Source organism: Rhyacophila brunnea, unplaced genomic scaffold (genome assembly GCF_057557595.1).
Source record: "Rhyacophila brunnea isolate RB1 unplaced genomic scaffold, BYU_Rbru_1.0 scaffold_8, whole genome shotgun sequence".
NCBI lineage: Eukaryota > Metazoa > Arthropoda > Insecta > Trichoptera > Rhyacophilidae > Rhyacophila > Rhyacophila brunnea.
In genome coordinates, this window is record NW_028233350.1 from 42,029,625 (window position 1) to 42,053,727 (window position 24,103).

The window sequence follows — 24,103 nt, forward strand, 5'->3', positions numbered from 1 at the left end:
ATGTAACCGTCGTTTGGAACATTTCAAATTTTGATCCGTTATGTTTTTGAAATATTACAGTGCACACTATATCGGTACCGAAGCCTCAGATAAACGATTCTTACAATGGCAACGCTGTCATTGGAGGTGTCATACACCTCGATTGTTTTGTCAGAATCGATCCTGGAATACCATTTGACCTCAGCTGGACATATCCAAACAAGAAGATGGATGTAAGTCTCCGCCATCGGCGTAATTAACCGTCAGGCGGTGAAATTATTCATATACCTCTATAAAAATTATTCATATTTACAGAACACTTGTTTTGCGGATTCCTGGGAGTAAGGTTATATATTTGATATAAGATTATATTTAAATTAGATACAGAATTTCAAAATTGTCACTTTTTAATATTATTATGGTTCTGGGGCAAAAATTTAAAATTCTTATATCACTTTGATAATGACAATATTTTAATTTTACTCTTTTTTTAAAAATAATATTGATACAGACAGGTATCGTATCAGAAGAAAGGTGTAATCACTTGGATTATGTAGACATAGGTATCTATGTATTTTTATTATATTCTATCTTGTAGGTATCAAGGGTAATGTTATCAAACACATCGATGGAAATCACGAGGGGGGCAACTAAGATGCCACAGAAAATCGGGAGACGCTCACTGTTCATCAAAAATGTAACACACGAGGACGACGGGTACTATGAATGTCGAATTATCGACGGTGACCAGAATAAAAACATGGATAAAAAATTGATAAGAGTGTTAGGTATAAAAACAACGATATTTAAAAATTTACTACTTTTTTCAGCGAACTCGTCAGTGGCAAACAATAAAAATATATGTTATTGATTTCAGAAAACGGGACGTCCTTCATAGAGCTGTATGAGCCTGCCGGCTACGTCAACGTCACCGTGAAAGCGACTAGGTCCATCAGATTTCAGATTGAGATCGACTCGTTCCCCATTTCAAAAATCACATGGTAAATAACTTAACTAATACTGTCACCTCCGAAAGGAGGGGGGGGGGGCGTAGGAGTAGCGCTGGACCTCCCCGGGAAGATGTAAGGTCAAGGTGATCGTCTGCTGGGTTCTTCTTTCGGGGACATGCTTATTGATTGACAACGCGGAATTACAGGCGAAAACAGGGCATTTTATTGTTCGGAATACATTTACAGTACCTACAGCGTATAAAGTTAACAAAAATATTTATAAAACTAAATTTAAATTGGCGGAGACGCCGGAGAGCGCGCGCCGCGGCCGACGTCTCACTCGAGAGTCCGAAACCCGAATGAATGTCAACTTTTTTGGAGAGCAGGTCAACTAACTCTATAAATATTACCTACTAATTATAATAACTATAAAAAATATTACCTACTAATTCTGTCACTGAAAAATGACAAACACCTTCTGGCATATGTACCTGGCTTGTAGGTAGGTACTGACATGCCCATGGACTTCTGATCGTAAATAGGAAGTCGGAGATAAGGTTTTGTAGGCCTAAAAAGCTGCTCTTGACCTCCTAAGTCAATTAGCGGAGTAGAAAAACCTATGATCGTATCACTTGGTTTTTTAGCGGGATTTTGCTGGTGTGTAAGGAATGAGCTGAAGCAAATAATTAGATATTAAGTATTAGGAATAGTAAAATTGTAACATACCAGTATGCGATTTAATAATATGTAAGATTATACTAAGAATGTACCGTATAAGTCGTGTACAAAAAAAAAAAACAACTGGAAACGATTTTCAAATCGATCATAATTCCGCGAACTCGTAATTTTCTTGATATCTGCAAACACAATCCCTTTTGGATTAAGATCACCTATCTTTTGACACCTCAATGAGCTGATTCCGAGAAGGTTCATTTTTTTCGGAAATTTTCAAAAAGAATAATGAACATTTTCCGGAATTATTTTTGGAATCAAGTACACCCACTTATATGAAGGAAAACAAAAAAGACTACAGCCTTTCAAAATGTCGGGTCGCCAAATAAAGTGGAGAAAACGGCTCAGCATTTTGTAAACACATGGGCTCTTTGACGCCATTTTGGGAATCGACCAATTACAACTTTGCAATGGCCGCTGCGGACCTATGATACCACCCATTTCTTTTAAATAAAACAGTTATAAATTATCACTCGAAGGGACACTACGTTTGTTGTCTCCAAGAAAAAAATAAATAGAACAAAAACATCGCGGTTATTTGTACACCCGCCGCGTAAACAAACAAGCGCCTGCTGTCACTTTGACAGTTCATAATTTAATTACTTTCCGTTATAAATAATCGTGTTGTTTATTTAAATATAAATTACTATAAGCGAATAAAGACGATTAAGTTAATCGATAATATTAGTATAAATGTAAATAAATAATAAGATTATAAAGTCAACCTATTGTGGATAAACATAATTCCAAATTTAATAAATATTAAAATACATTGATGAGCAACAATATAATATTAACCGGTAGTTTCCAACTTTGTTCGATATTCTGAAGGAGTTAATTTTATCGTGGATAAACATAGTTTCAAATTTAACAAATATTAAAATACGTTTATGAGCAAACAATATACTAAACCAGAGGTACTCCAAGTGGGACCCTAAATTTGATTGCCAATAATAATGAAGTTTAATTTAAGTAAAATTAACTTTAATGTTTGAAGTTAGAAATGAACTATGATTAAACCAGGGGTTCACTGAAAGTGGTCCTAACTTTTTGTAGTTTGTGACTACCAAAATAATTGAGAAAACAATGATAATGTGTACTTGTGTTCTGAATAAACAATAACTTGAAAAGTTATTATCTGAGTGTTTTATTACTCGAAATAAAATAAAACTGTGTTACACACCCGGATATACATAATCAACGAGAACGACTAGAAATAACAAGTTACTAAAAAAGTAAAAAGATTTTTTTTTAATTTTGTAGTATCGAGGGGTGATAAACACCACCATCTGAGCTACCCGACACCCCCCCTAGATATGTCAGTACCTTGGGTCTCCTATTTCTGAGAATTTAGGCTTACCACAGAAATAGTCAACCAAACCTTTTCTAGGTACATGCTTTGAAAGGGGCTATGCATTTGTTGGGATTATAATTACTGTATTTCTTTGCTTGATAGGTACATATTTTGAAATATCTGGCCTACAAAATGAACACAGACATATTCTTATAAATAAAATCTTAATATACATAATTTTAAACTAAATACATTAGACATTGAATGGCGTAGAATGAATGAATTTATAAGTATTTAATTATTATAATGCATGACTTTAATATAAGTAGGTACATGCTTTTACGGATGTTCTTTTTTAATAAAGCTAAGTGAATGATTTTTTCATTCTTCTTCTTCTTCCACCCTGTCACGTCCCAACATTGGGCATAGGGCAAGCACAAGTTGGCGCCACTTCCCTCGGTCCATCGCCAACTCCTGCGCCTCCCGCCATATCAGACCTGCAGCACGTAGGTCGCTTTTGTAGCACCGCTGCAGGGTGAGGGAGAGCAGGCCACGGCGACGGAACCCTTGACGTTGTGCCACAAGGGTAAGAAGTGCCGCAGTCTTTGGCGGCATCCGGAATACGTGTCCCAGCCACGTAAATCGTCTCTTCGTGATAACTTCAATCACCGAAGGCTGTTGTGTCTGCTCACGAACTCGGGTGTTTGTAACGCGGTCGTACCAATGTCCCCCTAAGATTCGGCGGAGACATCGATTCTCAAAGCTCAAAATCCGAGACTCTTGATGCTTAGTAAGATGCCATGTCTCACAGCCATACAGGAGCATAGGTAGCACGCACGCGTTAAACAAACGACATTTGGTCCTCAGAGAATACAGCCTTGACCTCCATGCGACTCCAAGCTGGTTGAACGCAGAGCCCGCCACACCCATGCGGATTCCAAGCTTACCAGAAATACCACCATCATCGGCAACCGTGGCACCCGAGTATTTGAATCTGTACACCAGCTCGACGGGCAGACCGGAAACCCGGAGAGGAGTGTCGGCGTCGATGCATGCAACACTGCACATGGATTTGGTCTTAGCCGCATTCAGATGAAGACCCACACGTTTCGAGTTCGTGAGCCTTTTCACGGTCACCTCCAACCGTTCGATCGTCGAATCAAACACGACTGCGTCGTCTGCATACTCCAAGTCGCACAGTCTTTTTTCGCATATATCGGTTGTGTCATCATCATTTTGTAGACGTATCCCACTCTCGGGGCAAACCGTCTTAATCATTATGAAATCCATCATGATGATAAAAAGAAAGGGCGCAAGTACACATCCTTGCTTGACTCCTGACGTGATTTCAAAGAGGTCAGAGAATGTTCCGGCTACTCTCACGCGACACTCTGTATTGGTGTAGAGAGCACTTATCACGGCGACCAGTTTCCGTGGGACACCATAGCCTAGCAGAATTTGCCACAGAGATTCACGATGAGGACTGTCAAATGCCTTTTCATAGTCCACAAAGCACCAGGCGACAGGTATATTCATCTCTTGGTACTGTTGCAGGAGGCATCGGAGAGTTGAAATATGCTCCGAGCAGGACTTCCTTGGGACAAATCCACTCTGCTGTGCACGCAAAACCTCCAGCATGGGACCTCTAATCCTGTACAGGAGAATCTGCGCCTTTCCGGGAACGCTGAGGAGAGTGACTCCTCTGTAATTATTACAGTCTTGTAGGAGTTGTAGGTTACCCTTTTGTGTGTTGAGTAACAACGGTACCATCCCTCCAGGCTTTGGGGCACTGCTCCCTTTCCCACACCTCGTGCAGAAAGTCACACAAGGACGGCAATACAGCGCTCAGTCCGCAGAGCGGAAATTCTGCATGGATGCCTTCATCTCCAAGAGCTTTCCTGCGCTTCAGTCTTTTGACTGCCTCTTTAACTTCATCAGTTGTCGGAGGATCTTCGCAGAATCCCGATGCAGTAGTGATTCCGAGGGCGGTGATCTCCGACGGAATATCGAAGGGATGCAATGGAGGTGGGCGATTCAGGACATCACTGAAATGTTGGCGCCATAGCTCCTGGACCTTTGCTGGTTCAGTAACTGTCACTCCGTCAGGAGCTTCCTCTTCTCAATCATCTCCCATGTATGAGGTGACATCCAGTCCGGCCTGTGCGTATGCCGCTCTCTTAAGGCAGTAGTTGCGGAGCTCATTATAGCATCCCGGAATAATATCCATTTTCCTTCCAAGGGATCCGAGTCGATGGGAGACGTACCAGAAAGAGTTCGAGCATCATATAAGCGCTTTCGCAGCTCCAGCTCATAGGTTGCGCACACACGGGTACTTTTCAGTTTTTCCACATCGAGTCTGACCGTCCTTTTGGGTTTTGAGACTCGTTTGAGGTCTATACGGGATTTCCCGACCAAGAGATCGTGGTCACTGTGGATGTCTGCACCTCTATATGTCCGCACGTCTAGCAGTTCATGCCGGTATTTCGCTTTGACCAAAAGATGGTCGATCTGGTTTCTTGTATTACCGTCTGGCGATGTCCATGTATATTTGTGGATGGTCTTATGAGGGAAAAGACTACCACCAATCACAAGACCATTCATTGAGACAAAATCTACCAGACGGGAATCATTATCGTTCATTTGGCCAAGGTCATATTTTCCCAGCACAAAGGGTCCACGCGAGGGGTCAGATCCTACTTTGGCATTTAGATCACCAAGGATAACTACATGATCACAGCTGGGGATATTTCCAGCGGCTTCCGCCAAACTTTCGTAGAATGTATCCTTATCTGCATCGCTAGCAGCCTCTGTGGGAGCATAGCACTGCAGAAAAGGGATGGAGCCCGACTTCGTCTTGAAAGTAGCACGGAGTACACGTTTGGAGATAGGTTCCCAGCTGCTGAGGCACTTGCAAGCTTCCTTGGACATCAGCAATCCGACTCCACTACGTCGCAATGTGGCGTGTTCGGAGTACAATAGACGAAACCCACGAATAAACTTCTCGCCAATGCCAGTGAGTCGACACTCACTGATCCCGAGAACATCTAACTTGTATTGAGAAAGTATTTCTGTTAGATGCTCGGCCTTTCCAGGAAAATTTAGAGTACGTATATTGTAGGTTCCAAAACAAAATCGTTTACCGAATTCAGGCGAGGTCGTCAAGATGGAAACGGGGGTCCGAGGCTTCCCTGTGCTTGGATTAATCTGTTGTTTTAGGGTGTGCAGGTGATGATCTCACAGCACCCGAGTTCACTGGTGGGGCTGCCACCTTAGGGCCCGTGAACATGCCTTGATTTTCTGTAGGGGTTTTCCTTCCCGTAGCCAGAATGTACCAGTTTTTAGGCGCTGGTGATTTGCCTTGCACCTTCCTCTATTCTGCTACAGCATGCTGCATTGCCTAGAAACCCCCACAGAGAGGTTAGAGGTAGGATTTGTTGGCAGAGCTATCATGGATAGTCGACATACTCAGCATTTCACATGGAAACACACCCGGTCTGGTATCAAGGCATACCCCACTGAAGTCATACCAACCTTTGGCCCCTTGATTTGATTTTTTTATGCTAGGGGCGAATTTAATGGCAAGGCTTCTGATAAAATTATTAATGCTGAGAAAGTAATTATTCTTAATACCTACGTATTTATGAAATAATACTTATTTAGTTTAGACTTTGTTGGCTAAGTTTCTAAAGGATGACTATTAAATTTTCTTACATCTAAGCTTACGGGCTAGAAGTTTCTGTGTCGTAGTCGATCTGCTCATGTTTGCATGAATCCGCCCAAAGATGATTCAGGCCTCATGGCCTTGGATCCTCTGAGGATGCCATGGTTTAGGCGGTTTCAATACGACTGTTCACTATTTGCAAAATTATGTGTAATTTACTACTACACGAATGTAAGAAATCAGGAAATCATTACGGTGTTTCACTGTCATTATGATACCTTCCCTTCTGTCTTCCTGGCCATTCCCTCATGACTGAGGATCGTGAACACCTTCTTCTAGGGCAAATAAAAATAATCAATCAACACATCTAATGAAATTTATCGGCAGTTATTCAAATTATAACAGCTGCTTTTTATTTTGCCTTAAACATAAAAGCTAAAAATGGAAAACCATTCAGTGATTCAGGGGAATATATTATGAAAAGAGCATGGTTTAAGTTCTCTCACAATTTTTTAGAAGTTTTTGAAAACAAGGAAAAAATTATTCAAAGAATAAAAGATATGCCTTCGACTAGAATCACAGTGAAAGATAGAATCTCAAGAACTCAACAATTGTAATTTTAAAATTTTTTCAATTGAATTCTTAAAAATATCTGGCTGACAGTCGGAAAATAATATTTGGGAAAGTTTGGCACGAGCACGCACACAGTGCATCAATTACACTATTATTCGTGTTGCATTCTAGAATAATAATTAATAATCATTGTTTAATATTTTCTGTTGTCAGTAATTAAGTATTTTTTTGCACATTCACTGAATAATGTGTAATAAATATAAGTACATAATTTGAAAATACCTCAGATATAATATTCCTACTAGAAAATAACTTGAAATAATACTAATAATGAGTTTATTAAATTATTAGCAAGTGAAAGTACGTTAAAACTAAATTTTGGAGAGATACGGGCGTCAGCTAAGAATCAAAGTAGGTACCTACCTATTATTGGTACCTTCATTCAAAAACACAAAGCCGATTGCGAAAATTAATGCAATTTGTTAGATACTTCAGATAAATACACTACTAGATAATAATTGTCGCTAGATTTCAAAATCAGCTAAGTCCATAATAGATGAATAGGAGAAAAACAGCATTTTTTTTTCTCAAGTACACAGTCACAAGGGTGAAAGTTTATATTATTTCGAGTATAGAATATTTAAAATTAATAAGTTCCACATTTCGATAATGCAGAAATGTTAGAAAGCAGTAGTTCTTCAGCAATTCACAAATACCTAAAGGTGAACTTGGCTGATTTTGAAATCTGGTGACACAATTCATCATACTTAGCTAGGTAGGACGCATATAGACGCAATTGGTATAAATATAAATAGTAGATTTTTTTAATAATAAACAAATTACTGTCATTGTTTGGAGATATAATTAAATTTGGATGTGAAACAGGTTCGACAATCACAACAACGCTATGGATGCTACGTCTACCAAATATTCAATAAACACGACATCCACGACGACGCAGCTCATGATCAAGAATGTTTCATTGGACAACAGCGGAATGTACAGAGTTATGGCTGACAACACTATCGAGAAGAAATACCTTAACCTAACGTTGAATGTCAAAGGTATATTTAAAAAAACTCCCCTAGTCCGGTTTATTCTCCGTAATCCTCACCTAACTCAGAACTCCTATCCCTTGCTTGGCCACGTCATCCAATCTCCGCAACTCGGGTCTTTCTTTCTTTACGGGTCAGTCGACCCAGGTCCACTAAACATGACCAGCTAAAGAGTTTAGATTACCTATATAAAAGGAATCTTTTACAATATCTTCTTTTTCTAACCTTTGAATGCGTTCACTGAACGAATTAAGCGCGGTTACATTGATAAACTGCACAGATATTAACATCAATAACTTGGAATTTGTGATTTCCTAAAGGAACCAATGGATGCCATTTTTTGATATGCATTGTGTTTATAATATTTATGATTTTAAAGGATTTTTCAACTAGCTATAGTTTCGAAGTGCACTATTATTATTGGCTACTTATCTAGTCATTGTGACCGATTGTCTTTTTACACACTCAGCAAAAAAATTGGGAAATAAATGTCATATTACAAGTGTGAAGTTTTCTTCAAATGAACCTATCATTTAATGCAAATTATAGACTTAAAACCCTTTCCCATTTGCTTACAGGTATTGAGGTATATTGAAGGTGGAAAACCGATTTAGTAAGGAGAGAAAAATGTTTTATTAAATTCATCGATGAAGCATATATTTTTCACCCTTTGTTTTCGTGTCTTTGTATGCTTTTAAGCATAGCCACGTATGTTATGGGGTAATCGAATTATAAACCTGCACAAATCATGAATTTAAAAATGATTTATTGTTATCAGAAAAGCCTCATGTAGCACTGAAAGCAGAGAAATTCTACATACATGGAACAAATGCTAAGATCACCTGCGAGGTGGCCGGATATCCACTTCCTGAGGTCACCTGGTTCCTTCAGCCTCCCAAAGAAGATACTCCACCTGAACAGATATCGGTGAGTTATTAAATCGGTCATTCGAACCCATTTTTTTATTTTTTACTGCGTCCTTTAAAATGCTTCAATTTTTGGTTTCAATATGTTTCATCTCTTTAAGGAGAGATAAACGTATAATGCATATTTATTATTATTTTAGAAAATCACCATTAATCGGTTTTTGTTGATTCCGAATTGGCTACCAGTAATGGATGTATATTTCATGTAAACCAGTGTTTCCAAAAGTGGCAATACCGCTTCTTAGGAGCATTGGATCTATCCGATGGGACGGTAGTGACCTCGAAAGTAATTGGGGGTGATTGAGGGTCTAAACCTAAACAAATTAAAAATAACAATAAAGGACCTTTTATTTTCATATAAACTCTGAATAGGAGATTATTTTCATATTTTTTTGCATACAAAAATGGCACTTAAGTACAGTACTCTCTCAGTAATCCGCCACCCTAAAAACCAGACAAGTATCCAATTAGTGAAAGCGGCGGATTATGGTGCATACATACAAAATATGGTAATTCATAAAAATAGTTTTTATTGAGAAATTTGTAGGTACTTGCGGTTTTATTTATAATCAAAATCAAGTATGTATGTATTAATTAATTATACATATTGATAAACTAAATTTATTAACTACATATCAAACAGTAAATCACTCGACACAACCAGTTGTTCAGTGAGGCAGATATTCTTAAATGGTCTTAGATCCCTGGCTTTCACCTATGACCAACAGCTTAAATTTGCGTGTCGCGGTTGTGATGCGGTCCTTGGGCACTTTCCTCCCTAGTGCATTACTTTCTTCGTGATGAACGTTCGTTTTACGAGGGAGAAGTTTCCAAAATAAACCCGTCTCATCTGCGTTGTATACTACGCAGCGGACTACTGAATTTGACATACGAATACCGGCGAATTAACGAGCTTGATTTTGTGCTTTCAACTAGTAAAAATAACAGCGGTAGTAGTTTTCGGATAATCGAGCGGCGGATTACTGAGAGTGTACTGCAAACTTGGATATTGCTTCAGCGATTTTTATATGGAAACTACAGAACATAAAATTAATGAAAACTGGCGGAAATGGGAACTACTGGGTGTGGTATAACAAGCTACGGATTCGAGTGTGGAAAAATATGGGATAAAATTAAGCACGTATTAAAGAATATGTCATTATTTTTAAGAGTTACGTCTGTATCAAGTTTGTCACGTAAATGCCACGTAAATTTAATATTAAGGTACGCTTTGTTATAGTCAGGTTTTATGGCCTGACCGTCATAAAGTAGAAAAAACCTCCGTCCACGGTGATGATTTTTACATTTCTATTTATTAATCTGTTCTGTGATGGAAACCATAGAAGGCTACGTCTGGAAGTGGATTCAACATCTTTTCTAATACGATTAACTGTTTTAGGAAACCAAATTCGAGAACACTCAGATAAATGTAACTACTGTAATTTCGGTGCTGACGATACCGATCGAGAGACCGGGCTTATTAACGTGCATTGGCAAGAACTCTGAAGGCACAACCAACGACTCGTCCGTCTTCTACGATACGGATATTGAGAATGGATTCGGGATAACGAAAATAAATGATCCCATCGCTATCGGGGACAACATAACGCTCGTCTGCTCCGGGTCCAAGTACTTAGGCGTCACTTCCTTGGATTGGTACAAAGGATTCAATGGCAGTCTCATTGAGAACTCTGTAGATGCTGGTAATTTTCTCTGACTTATTTAAATAATATTGTTAAATCCTCCCAAGTGTTTTGTTACAACTTCTGTTCATTTATATTACATTACATAGTTTAGTAAAAGCCTCAATCTTCTAATTAGTTAGAGCCTTTTACTACCTGTATTTAAACAGATTAAGTTATTCATAGACATAGAAAAAAGTGGTTAAATGTAAATTATACGTATGTAGTTCACCATGGCACAGTTAACCACGAGTTGTTGTATCAGAAAGAGATGACCGTGTAGCATTGAGATCAAATTCATGTACAAATAAAACTCCTAAAAATACATAATTAAACCATCGAAACGCATGTGAAAGAGAGACGAAAATATGAATTAAGATAAAAAAAAGTTATTTAGAGTTCAGACGAACAATCACATGATATCGAAAATAATGTTAGGTAAGTAAATAACCAAGCAAAGCATCAAAATAGACAGCCATGTTCTTTTTTATTCACCAACAATGCTGCCAACAGCATTGCCAACTCGGCGGTTTTCTTGCGAGATCTAACATTTTTGAGTTGGCATATAGCTTGCAAAATACACATTATTTGGCATATTATGGCGTTAAATCTAGCATTTTCGAAAACGTAAACAGATTATAAATCCATATAAAAACGCTGGAATATTACACCATATTTGCATTAAAATCAAGATGCTAACTTAGCGATAAAACAAATGTAACATACGATATTTTACGAGTAGTATTACACTCGTAGTGATCTCCAAATTTGGTACCTGCATTAATTTAGAGTTATATGGATTATTCGTTAGTTAAAATAAGTTCTTCAGTATCTTTGGAATCATGAAAACAATGTCCATAATTATAACATTATTTTTAAATGCTAGTTACTTTTTAATTTTGTGAAAATCTAGCATTTTTTTCTGCCAACTGGCTTATATTCTTACCCCATCTGGCATATTTTGATGAATAACAGTTGGCAACACTGGCTGCCAATATTGACAATACAAATTTTATACAACCATACTAAACTTGTTCTGGAATCACTGTCAAAATGATGGCATGATACAAACACTCTTATTATGTCAATTTCATGTTTCTTTGAAATTCTGTTGTAGGAATTCACATCACCCGGAGCAGTACAGAGTATTCTGATCAGGTGATATTGTTCATACCACAAGGAAGTGAGCTTCACAATGGTGAATATGCTTGTAAAGCGACAAGTCACGAGGATATTGAACCTCAGGTTGTTACGCTAATCTTCAGAAGTACGTAATTGATCCACATTGTCAGGATCTATCCACTGGAGACCGATTTCTGAACAAAGCACTGTGAAACCCGTCGCCGAACAGCTTTGACTGAAGCACCTAAAATTTGTAGTTTTTAACGAAATATTGTGTGTTAAGAGCTTCGAATGGCATCGAGTCATGAATAAAAATTAACCACAAGTGCGAGTGAGCAAGCATTCGGCATACAAAAGCGTCAATTACATTGAGCTTTTTTACGAGCTGATTATTGGCAAATTTATAATCTGCCTGTAAATTCGCCCAGTGTAATCATCGAACAAGCTAATAAGCAGGTTGTAAACACTCCACCGAGAAAAGTTGAAAGCCGGTCAACTTTATAAGCTACACGCCGGCTTGTGGGCGTATCGCGTCTGCGCAGTAGAGCGTGGTGGTGGAAAAACGAACTACTCATTTTGAAATTTACCTTTTTGACGTTTAATGGAAACATTATTATGGAGCGTAGCGACCTCCCGGCAAAAAAACGAACTACGTTCCGTCAAAATCGCTCGCTGGCTTGTGGCTTATCAGCGAATGGAAAATTTTGTGTGTAATCATGAAATCGCAGTAGCTGAACCGCCCGCTTTTAAATTTGCCAATAATCAGCTCATAAAAAAGCTCAATGTAATTGACGCTTTAGTGATAGAAATAATTTCGATTCTGTTAGCTCGGATACTTACTTTTTTAATAAATGGAATTTCTTCAAAGGTGACCTATTACAAATTAATGTATTATGAAATGCAGAGTATTGATTGGAATGCTTTATATAGTATCGATGATATTAATAGTGCAATCGATGTTTTCTATGTAAATATTTATAGTGTATTTTCTATGTCTTTTCCCATTAAGAATTCATCGGGTACTTCGCGTAGCTACCCTAAATGGTTCACTCATAGCATTATTAAATCCATTGACTTGAAAGCCATCTGTCATAAACGATGGAAGCGCTCGAAGTGCCCGAATGATTATGGTGCTTTCTCCGATATGCACAGAAGAGTTCATCGCTCCATTGACGCTGCTCACAAAGCGTACATTGAGAAAATTTTTTTGAATTTAACCTCAGACCCGAAAACTTTTTGGACGTATTTTAGGAGCTTACGTAACTCTTCTGCACAGCTATCGTCTATGTCTTTTAAGGGTCGTGTATTGAATGGCTATAAATCCATCGCTGACGGTTTTGCTGAATCTTTTAGGTCAGTTTATTCCACGATTCCACCAAAACTTCAACCTCAACCTGAATACTTTTTGTCTTCTTGGCCCATACTAAATATTGGTCCTCTGGATGAGTCAGATATGAAATATGCTTTCTCTAGACTATATCCGAAATCCTCAGTAGGTCCAGATGGCATTCCTCCATGGCTATTGAAAGGATGCAAAAAACTTTTAAGCAATCCTTTGTTGTATATTTTCAATCTATGTTTAAGTAAATCTATTTTCCCTGTTTGTTGGAGCTTAACTCGTATAAGACCGGTGCATAAAAATGGCTCGGCATCTGAAATAACTAACTTTCGATCAGTGGCTGTTCTATCTGCACCGGTCAAACTATTCGAGTCCATTTTCCATAAATATATATATATATAAACATGTGGATGGTCAGCTGACTGACGCTCAACATGGTTTTCGATCTACTCGATCAACAGTTACCAACCTCATAGAGTACACTGAATACATATTTCGTTCACTAGACAATCATTGTCAAGTTGATGCAATCTGTATGGATATGTGAAAGACTTTCGATCGAGTTGATCATGATATTCTTTTAACTACACTGAGTGCAGTAGGCGGATCTATTAATTTTGTAAATTTCTTCAAATATTATTTTTCGCATCGTTGTCAATATGTCAAGTACGCTGGGTGTTCATCTGAAGTCTTTCAAACTCTTTCAGGTGTTCCCCAAGGATCAAATCTTGGACCAATTATGTTCCTCATATTTATCAATGATATAGTGAAAGCCATGGATGGAGCAGAATTTTTACTTTTTGCAGATGATTTGAAATTATATGCACCAATTCGCAATGAGTTGGACTGTTGCATATTACAGCGAAATCTCTGTTCACTTGAAAGTTGGTCAATAAAGAATAAATTAAAATTTAATACTGACAAATGTTTTTGTATTACTTTTTCTAGGTCGAGAACCCCGATTAAATATAATTATATTATGTCAAAAAGTTCATTAAAGCGTCAATCTGAGGCGAATCTTGATCTTGGGATAATTTTTGATTCTTCATTATCTTTTCACTCGCATATAACTTCTACGGCTCTACGTGCGAGTAAGCTTCTAGGATTCATCATGTGACCATCCAAACCATTCAAGAATGCAAACGTATTAGGTACACTCTGCGTCTCATTAGTGTGTAGCATTCTTGAATATGGGTCGATTATCTGGTGTTCTTATGAGGTTTCCTATAAGCTTATGTTAGAACGCGTCCAGAAGAAATTTCTTCGGTGTCTTTATTTTAAGACACTTAACTATTTTCCTTTCAATAATTCGTCAAATGATTATTTTCAGACCGCCTTTCTACAAGGCATGCTTACTTTTCACTGTCTTGAATCTCGTCGGTCTCTTTTGCTCTTGAAACACTTTTGCTTCTTAGCGCGAGGGATGGTTTCCAATCCTGGTGTCCTAATAATTTTGAATTCACATGCGCCTGACAATTACTTACGTGGTCGCAGCCATGATTTATTCTGGTTCGGAACCGTTTCCTCGTGTCAAGCCTATCAGGCACTATTAGCGAGGGATGCAAGATAAGTAAATGCGCTCCCTAAAGACATAGACATTTTCAGTGATATACTTTGCATTTTGTTTTTGAAACTTTATTTTTATGTGTAAAATTGTATGTTTTTTGTTTTCAAAATTTTATTTTTCTGTATTAAATTGTACTTAAGTATGTTTTGATTTTAATTGTTTTTCTGTTATTATTATTATTATATTCTATATATATTATATTCTATAATATAGGGTAATAAATAAGATTTGAAAAGATTAAAATAAAAAGATTATGTAGGTATGTTCAATATATTAGAATGTTACATTCCCAAATATTGTGAATTATTTGTTGAATAAAAGAAACAGATTATAAGTTCGGTTCTGTTATCAGCCCAATTAATGTGAGTTTAGATGCAGGGATTTTGTTATACTTTGTGAAATGTTTTATACTAAATTTGTGAGAAATACGAATATCATCAAGAGGTTGGTATGATTTAATGAGTGTATGACTGGTTTGAAATGTTTCTAAGCCCCCTTTTAAATTTACTTACTTACGAATAGATTGCGTCATATGCGCCAAAGAAAATTGGCGCCGGGTGCGCACTATTTTTCGACCAAGGCATTATTGAGATATTAACTAGGAAAAGCTTTACTAAGAGAAAATATTTAAATAGCCACAGCTAAGTATTTAAGATGCTTTTGAAAACACCTCATTCGTGTTGACTTTTAAATCTCTTTCGCCTGTATTAATTACATTAATTTGAAATGTAAAAAAAAATAAGTGCTAATCACTATTCAAAGACTTACTAATCTGCAAAAAATGCATAAGTTCGCACATACAATATTATGTGGGCATTGTATTGTGATGAAACGTTCTCAAACATTCCTGCAGGTGTGATGTCATTCGAGTGTGTCTGTGATTATGCATACCATTTTATGTTTGCGATGTACACAAAAATTCGCGAAAATACACATTCTTCCAAGCGTATTTTCATCGAATTCATTCATTCATAATCATAATGAATGTAGGTAGGTACTATTACTGTTCATTCAATTTGTAGACTTTTTAAAAATATAATTTCAATAGCTTATGGCTTATACCAGCGATTTCCAAACTGGGAGACGCGGAGTGTTGCAAAGGGAGGCACGAAAAGTTTAACATAAATGTAGCCACAGGTTTGCAGTTTGCAGTTTGCAAATGCATACTTTATAAAGAGCTTGGGAGACCGGGAATAATACAAATCACAAATTTACTCTAATACTTTTAAAAAAGTCGCCAGCGGCGCTACTTTGTTTCAGGCCTGTTAAATATATTAAATATATGGCTGTGCGTTTCAATTTGATGTGATGCCTATATGATGATTGCTATACTTAAATTTTAACTCCCGTGTATAATTTAAGAAACACTACTTTAAAGCACCACACTGCCCTTAACCTCTGCGATAGGTAAGTGGGCCCGCCAAAGATCCTGGCCCGGGGACCCGCTTCTGGATGTAGAGCCCATTATAGAATCCATTTGTCAATAAACGATGATGAATTTGTATTGACTACTATTGAAAAGGAAAAAAATGATAGAATTATCGATGCGATAATTTATTGATACAAAAACCCTAGTTCAATTTTGGTTGAACCGAAGTAAATAATAATATAATACTTTGTCAAGAAAAGCAATGCAAGTTGTAAGTAAAGTACTGCTACTGAGAAACAAAAAACCTATACATTTTCAACAGATGACAAAGCGTACTATATGTTTTCCCCAAATACTATAATTTTGGAGGCTCTGTACTATAATCCCACTTTCAAATAAAAGATGGCAACACTGCCGGGGTGTGAGAAGGCAGTCTGGAATATTCTGTCAACTTGAAAGCACGTTCAGAGTCTGGTTCTAAGGTTTAGGGGGCCATCCAGGTACTTAGCCTCTCTGGATGGCCTCTCAACGAAATTAATTGAGTCCGTGGAATCTTCTAAACGAGAAAGACATGTTACTCCACGGGATTCAAGGCCGTAAAAGTGTAACCATAAAAGGGTTAACCCTTAAAAAAACCCGTAAAAGGATTAATAACCTAAATTCGAATCAGAAACTAAATACATGTTTGAAACGAAAAGTGTGCGATAACTTGGCGCGCCTTCATAAAGAGCCTACATTATAATATTACGCGGTCGAAAGAAACTAAAAAAAAAAGACAACTGAACTTAAGATTAAACTAAAATAATTATAATAAATGTTACTAGTATATAGGTAAGTGAATATCGTTATGGCTAAAATAAATAATAGATACTTACTTCTTAAAACAAATTTTAAGTAAACAATTGTCATGTTTATACTTAATAACAATGTGTGACAAATAAAAAACTAATACCAGTTAACATCTGTTTAAATTATTTCGACCTGCAGCCCGAATTCGTAACTATCGACTCGTGTGGTCGACAACCGTGTGGGATGACAAGTTAGTATCGCCCGTTTCATGTCGTATACGATAACACCTATTTTTGAAGCCACTCGCTACGGACTATTTTAATTCGCGAGTGACCAGTTGGCAACATCGCCAAAACCGAGAAAATCGGTGTCTATGGTACAAGATGAAACGTCAAAAATGAAATGTCAAACGAAATCATTATTTTTGTTGGTTATGTTTGTGTATAATTCCTATAATATTCGATTGATTTAGTATAATATGATATAGATATATGTACGTAGAATATAACCTTACATAATTGCGAAACCATATGATATTATTACACTGTAAAACAAGATTTAACAAAATAAACACAATGTCTTCAATAACATTTATTTGTATGTAGGTATTTATTCATTACAAACCATTATAAAACATTAACATAATTAATTGAACTCAAGATAACAGAGTATTAAGTAACATTGTGAATAATATAATAATTTGGCATCTTTATTGTTTATAAATTGGTAATTGTCGTGGACGACACCTAACTTATTCATTTTGACATTTTGATTTTCAATGTCACTGTCACATATGAAACGAAATATCAAAATAAACATGTAAATCGGGAAACAGGAACACGAATTTACGTCCTTCGTCGAGCAAAAGAAAGCAGAAGCTTCAATAAAGTGATCTTAATTGAAATTAGGTAAGGTTATGTCCATCTCAACATTACACCTAGGTACCTACCACTTTTGTTTTCTCTATGGATATAATATTATAAACGTCAAAATATAACATACATCTTCTGTCTTTGATTCATTTTAAGCTATACAACACCCATATTTATTTTTTCGGATTGTAAACTCTTCAGGCTTGTAGGTAGTAACATTGAATTTACGATGAAATAGTCGCCGGGAACTCCTGTGAAATCAAAATACCTACTATATAGTAAACGCGACGCAAAAATTACATCATTCGTTTCCTTTATCCAGTCTGGTAAGGTTACGTTTTTCTATTTTTTTCAGGTCAAGATGGAAAGAAAACCATATTGTAGTGTGCAGCAGAAAACAATCTTGTTGGATTTCATGGGCAGTGAGCCGGAATTGGTAACTGGGAAGTTCTCAAACACCTTCACATTCCAAGACGCCCAACGTAAATGGCAAGAAATCACTCTAACTTTGAATGCGATTCCGGGCTCAAATAAAGACTGGAAGCATTGGAGAAAGGTGAGTACCCACTACCCAATACTATACATATGCTATAAGTCAGTGGCGAAGGGTGACTTTTGGAAAGAGGTAGGCTGTGGAGATATGATAAAAAGATCACACTTGTCAGGTATACTTACGAGAATAGTACGATATTTACTACTAATGAATAGGCACACACTAATAAATGATAACGACACACTAATTCAATGAAACTTCAAAAACTCATTGACGACATAAAAATGAGCGATGTGTTTAAATTACGTATTTTTCAAAACATGTATACGCATCAAAAATCATTAGATAAAATTTATTTTTATTTTTAAAAACAATCTATACTTACTTATTTATTAATATTCGATTAAACGCCGTTGAAATTATTATTTTAATTATCTAATTATTAATGATTTTGGACAAAGTGCGCAGTCGTGACAACAATATTATGCGCGAATGTTTTAGGCTCTGCGAAAGGAGCTTGCCTCATTTCGTACAAATCAGCAGACTTGCTGAGGTTACGAGACGTAAAGTCCATACGAAAAAAACTCAGAATTATTCCAAACATAATCGGAAATTTATTTACCGAGAAGTCGCGGCGCGGCGTTTATTATTTAATTTACGGCGCGGCGCGCTGTGGTTTTTTTTAATACCTTTGCAGTTGTTTTGTAAACTGTGTAATACTGTAATACATTCCTACATATGCGATCTCATTGGCAAAATAAATTATTGTTATATAACATAAAATAATGAAGTGATTAAGTATATAAATATGTCAATATGCAATTAAAAAATATTTTTCTTAAGAAGGTAGGCTTTAAATAATCGCCTAGTATGGAGTCTTCGCCACTGCTATAAGTACTAACTTAATATATTTTGAGTGCCCAGCAGTGATTCATTAATATAAAAATACAACGGAGGCACGATCGAACTGTGGTCGGTGTAATACCGATAATTTGTGGTTTGGTATTTCATAATTATTCAAACAGCGTTCAATGTGCGTTTAATTTTTTGGGTTTTATGAAAGGGTGTCACAAGTATTATAAGGTCGAATACCCGTACTAGTAAAATCATGGAAACAGCTGTGTATATTTATAATGGGCCTCTTTAAAGTTAATTTATCTCAAGTTGACGCATGGTGTAGTTAAATTATACCAACCTTTTAGTTTGTACGCGTTTGGTTATTTGTTCGGGGTCTTTCATTGTTGACACGCCTTAACTTGACAGATGATATAGGTGAAGGTGTGTTTAACTAATGGTTAATAATTTGCAGACATGGCACGATATACGGAATAAAACGAAAGGGAAGCAAGCCGCAATAATCAGAGACTCGACTGCTACAGGAGGCGGACCTTCAACTGCCCAAGTTTTAACCGGAATAGATCTGCAAGTATTGGAATTCGTACATCCGACATCCGTCCAGTGCTCGAAATGGAAAATTTCACGAACAGGAACGCTGTATAATTTTCCGAAACTAAGTACTTATGCTAATCCTTTCTTTACGTACGTACGTACTTTTGATATAAAAATGCAACAATAAACTTTAAACTTCTTACGTGGGTCTATATTGGGCAGGTTGGTAAGGATTGTCAGCGCCGCAGGCGAAATAATCTTGTTTTAACAAAGTATACCGTCAAAAATTGTATTATTCTTTATTCTTACTTTATCTACCACTATAACCAGTGCATGATACCTCTACCACCACTCGTCACTGATTATAACTTATATTACTGTCTCATTTGAGATAGATAAGTTTGTAATTAATTAGTCATAACAAACAACATATCCACATAAGTACCTTATAGATTCAAATTAAAAAATTATTTACGTACTTATAGAAAATTTTACAAATTCCATTTAAATACGAGCACAGAATATCAAACATCAAGAAATAGTATTAAAATAGTGTTTAAAAAATAAAGAAATAGTATTAGAAAAAACAGTAAGTGCCTACCTATACAAAGAATTTATAAAATAACGTTCACATAAACTCGTTCTCACGCAGGTGGAATATAAGATTATCCGAAGCGATTTGGTTGAACATAGTTATTTCCTGCCCAATTATCATTAGCAATTATTGCACCTTGGCAGAACAAACAACTTAGATTATCAAGAAAGTTATAAAATAATATATAATAAAATCGTACCAATAATGGCAGAGTTCTCATTTGTACTGGGTAGATATAAGTTGGAAAAAGTACGTAGCCTAAATACCTAGTTCTCTTTTTAACTTTCAGAATACAGTATGTAAGCATACGTCTTGAGAAATCAATCGGATAAAACCATGGATAGTATCCACTATCCACACAGCTTTAAAGGATTCTCAAAGATTTATTTTGAACCTTCTCCACTATAAGGGGGCATAAGGCCGTACCTACATCTAATAAAAGTTTCAAGTCATCCAAACAACGTAAACATAGCATTATTTGTAATAAAATTACCAATGGTGTGTCATTTTCATTTATATAAGATAAAACATGTCGGAAGGTGAAACTCAGGTTGCTAAGCGCGATTCTTATAGAATAATATAAAATTGTCATTAGTTAGTACCTACTATATTCAACATTATAAGGACTAATATTGTATTGTATGCATGTTATGTTACAATGGTGATGCTTTGGTTACGATTATTGTAATATACATCTACCACCGTATTTATTTAATAATCTATGACTAACACCATCTAAGATAATTAGATGTCCGCACTGGACACACAGGTACCTAATTTGTTAGTACCTACTTATTCTAAACGATTCAATCTAAGTTGTTTGTCCTTCCCTACTCACATTATTATTGCCATGGAAATGATAATAGGTACCTACATACAATACAGATATTATGATAGTCGTACATTTTTATTGAAGGATATTCCTATATTTTTTTAAACAAATTTACAAACAAAAATTAAGTAAAAGTTCTCTCCACACTACCTACGTATTATTTCTATTATTTTTAAAGTCACAAGCTACAATGCATTTAATAATAATTGTAATACAATAGGAACGTCCCAAATAAATAAACTCTGCAGAAGGCTATTCAATATTTTCTGCCCAAACCATCAATGGCCCAAAAACACATTTTGTAGAAAAAATCATTCATTATTCATTGTAAAAATTGGGGTTTACGACTTCTCATAAATATTTTTTTAACACGAGTCAAGTTGTTGAGATGATAATACCTAATTATTGAATCACAGAACAGATGTTGCCACTGTATTGTCCACCGGAAAGAATTCCTAATGTTTTAGCAGATTTACACGAAGTACTTACTACGTAATTAAGCCTTCATTATTTTTATAAATATCCACAAAATTATTCAATTCATTTATTTTTTTAACATATTGTGGACATTACAAATTATAAGTTTAAGACGTTCACAACATGACACTTAGAAACAAAGATATATAAATATAACAGTATTACATAAAAAAAGAGATATATCAGTAGATGAATTAGATAGGTACAAGGAAGTACACCGGATGAGTTAAGCAGACCAAATCGTGCGTCAAATTGTGCGTGTGGCCAGAATTATCTAAAATCAGTTTGGATACCAGCGACAATAGTATATAGGTATATATGTAATAATATAATTATGTAAAAATGGCGAATTTGTATCCCACAGGAAAGTACTTATTAAAAACGATACTTAATTGTAAGGGTGATTATCCACTTAGTGTTACAAATAAAAAGCGAATTTAACATAATAGACTTTTTAAAATATTATATTATAAAGCCTATTATAAGGACAGTATTCATCCACAGGTAATTAATAAATAAATGTCAAAGGTTAAAAATTCACCTCCTGTAAAATAGTATTTTGGTTAATTCGCCCTTTTTACAATACACCGATGATATAAAGGTATTCGTATCGCCTGCTGAGAATTTTAACTAAATTGTTATTAAAAAATATGTTCAACACAAAGTTAAAATTAAAACACAAAACTTACCAGAAGCAACAAAATTCACTTACAAAAAAGTATACCTACTCATCATGACCTATGGCAAATAAATGAATGAATGTAGTAGTTATATCACAAGATTTATTGTACTATAGTCGCAATTCAACAATAATGTAAATTACAAAACAAATGTAAACATCGTAAAAATAGGGGTTTACGACACGTCATAAGCTTTTTTTAACAAAAGTCAATTGTTGAGATGAATACCATCTGTTGCCACTTAAATGGTTATTGGAGTGAATTCCTAATGTAATGTAATGTGGTTTTAGCAGATTTACATGAATTACCTACTACTTTATTATACCTTCATTATTTTTATAAATAACCACTCAATATCATTTTTTAAATGATCAAATTGTGTAGGTATGTGGCCAGCGTTACGTTACCTGCGACAAAATATTTTTCAATAGTTTCGGTTAACACGTTTCGCCTGATGACATTTTTGACCAACTTTTAGGACAGGTGATGGCAAACTGCGGCCCGCCGGGTATTTTTTTGCGGCCCGCCATCATTAATTGTACTTCTGATTACGAATAACTTTTTTTATATTTTTTAAAAAAATATTGACAATAGATGAAAAATTTGTTATTTCGTAAATGTATTATCTCAGTACGTCTTCCTTGCGTCTCGTCTCACATTATGTAACCACTATTTTCTACGTTGAACATCGATTTCAATAGATATTGATAGTGTACCGACAAAGCTATAACTTGAGATTATTGATCTGCAGTGTGACACTGATTTAAGAGAATTGCATCGTCGTGAAGAAATCTCCAAATTTTACAATGCCCTTAATTCAGACAAATTCGACCAACTTAAAGATTATGCAAGAAAAATGTTCGTTATTTTTGGATCAATTTATATATGTGAACAAATATTTTCGATCATGAACCTCAATAAAAATTCTATACGATCAAATATCGCCGATGCCCATTTAAAAGCAGTTTTAAGAATATCAACTACAAAATTAACACCTTAATTTAAAAAAATAAACAACAGTTTCATTCTTCTCATTATTTTTTTTTTGAAATGTTTAGTTTTCGTGATAATAAATAGTGTATATCTAAAAATGGTATTTTACTCGCGGCCCGCCGGTCATTTTGAATTCTTGAATTTGGCCCTCCATGCAAAAAGTTTGCCCTCCCCTGTTTTAGGAGAACAATTTTTTATTAAAAAATCAAGTTAAACACACAGTTAAAATTAAAACACAAAACTTACTAGAATGTAGCAAAAAAAACACCAAACTAATAATATAAACAATTTTGTTTAGAAACGTATTTATATCTTAAATAATACAAAATATTTTAAAAGGCAACTAATAGGAATATTATAGCGGATTGCACGAGTCAAATTATCAAACTTTTTTGTATTAATTTAACCGTCGAAAACACAATTCATTCACCCGAATATAAATGGCGAAGTAATAATTTTTGTCACTCCGAATAAAATAATATAATAAATTAGTAGGTAAGTAAATTAACAATGCGTAAGTCAAAGGCAAGATTGTATTGAGATTTGAAATGTTTCATCCTTTAGAAATTATTAAACAATGTATACTTTTTTTTGAAGAGTTTTCAAATAGTGTCAGCAAGGCACATTTTTTTGGGTAATAAAGTAATTTACGCTTGCAGCTGGTTGTTTCTTGTTATTTAGACAATGCATTTAGGCATGGACATATCGACACAAAATAAGAAGGTTGAAAGAAA

The 24,103-nt window shown here is 35.7% G+C and overlaps 1 protein-coding gene and 1 long non-coding RNA gene across 3 annotated transcripts in view; both read left to right on the forward strand.

The window, feature by feature from the left end:
* Nucleotides 1-15,021, forward strand: part of LOC147064251 (vascular endothelial growth factor receptor 1-like) — a 39,558-nt gene extending 24,537 nt beyond the window's left edge. For both annotated transcript variants that reach the window (XM_085958520.1, XM_085958521.1), the window contains exons 6-12: nucleotides 61-212; nucleotides 578-767; nucleotides 857-980; nucleotides 8,075-8,253; nucleotides 9,023-9,171; nucleotides 10,570-10,873; nucleotides 11,970-15,021. In XM_085958520.1, the coding sequence (XP_085814646.1) occupies nucleotides 61-212; nucleotides 578-767; nucleotides 857-980; nucleotides 8,075-8,253; nucleotides 9,023-9,171; nucleotides 10,570-10,873; nucleotides 11,970-12,127 (1,256 nt within the window). In that variant the 3' untranslated portion in view covers nucleotides 12,128-15,021. The remainder of the gene's footprint in view (nucleotides 1-60; nucleotides 213-577; nucleotides 768-856; nucleotides 981-8,074; nucleotides 8,254-9,022; nucleotides 9,172-10,569; nucleotides 10,874-11,969) is intronic.
* Nucleotides 15,022-16,680: 1,659 nt separating this feature from the next.
* Nucleotides 16,681-22,135, forward strand: LOC147064252 (uncharacterized). The gene is made up of 3 exons (XR_015071969.1): nucleotides 16,681-17,080; nucleotides 18,266-18,466; nucleotides 19,713-22,135. It is a non-coding gene; the product is annotated as an uncharacterized LOC147064252 (long non-coding RNA).
* Nucleotides 22,136-24,103: the final 1,968 nt, after the last annotated feature.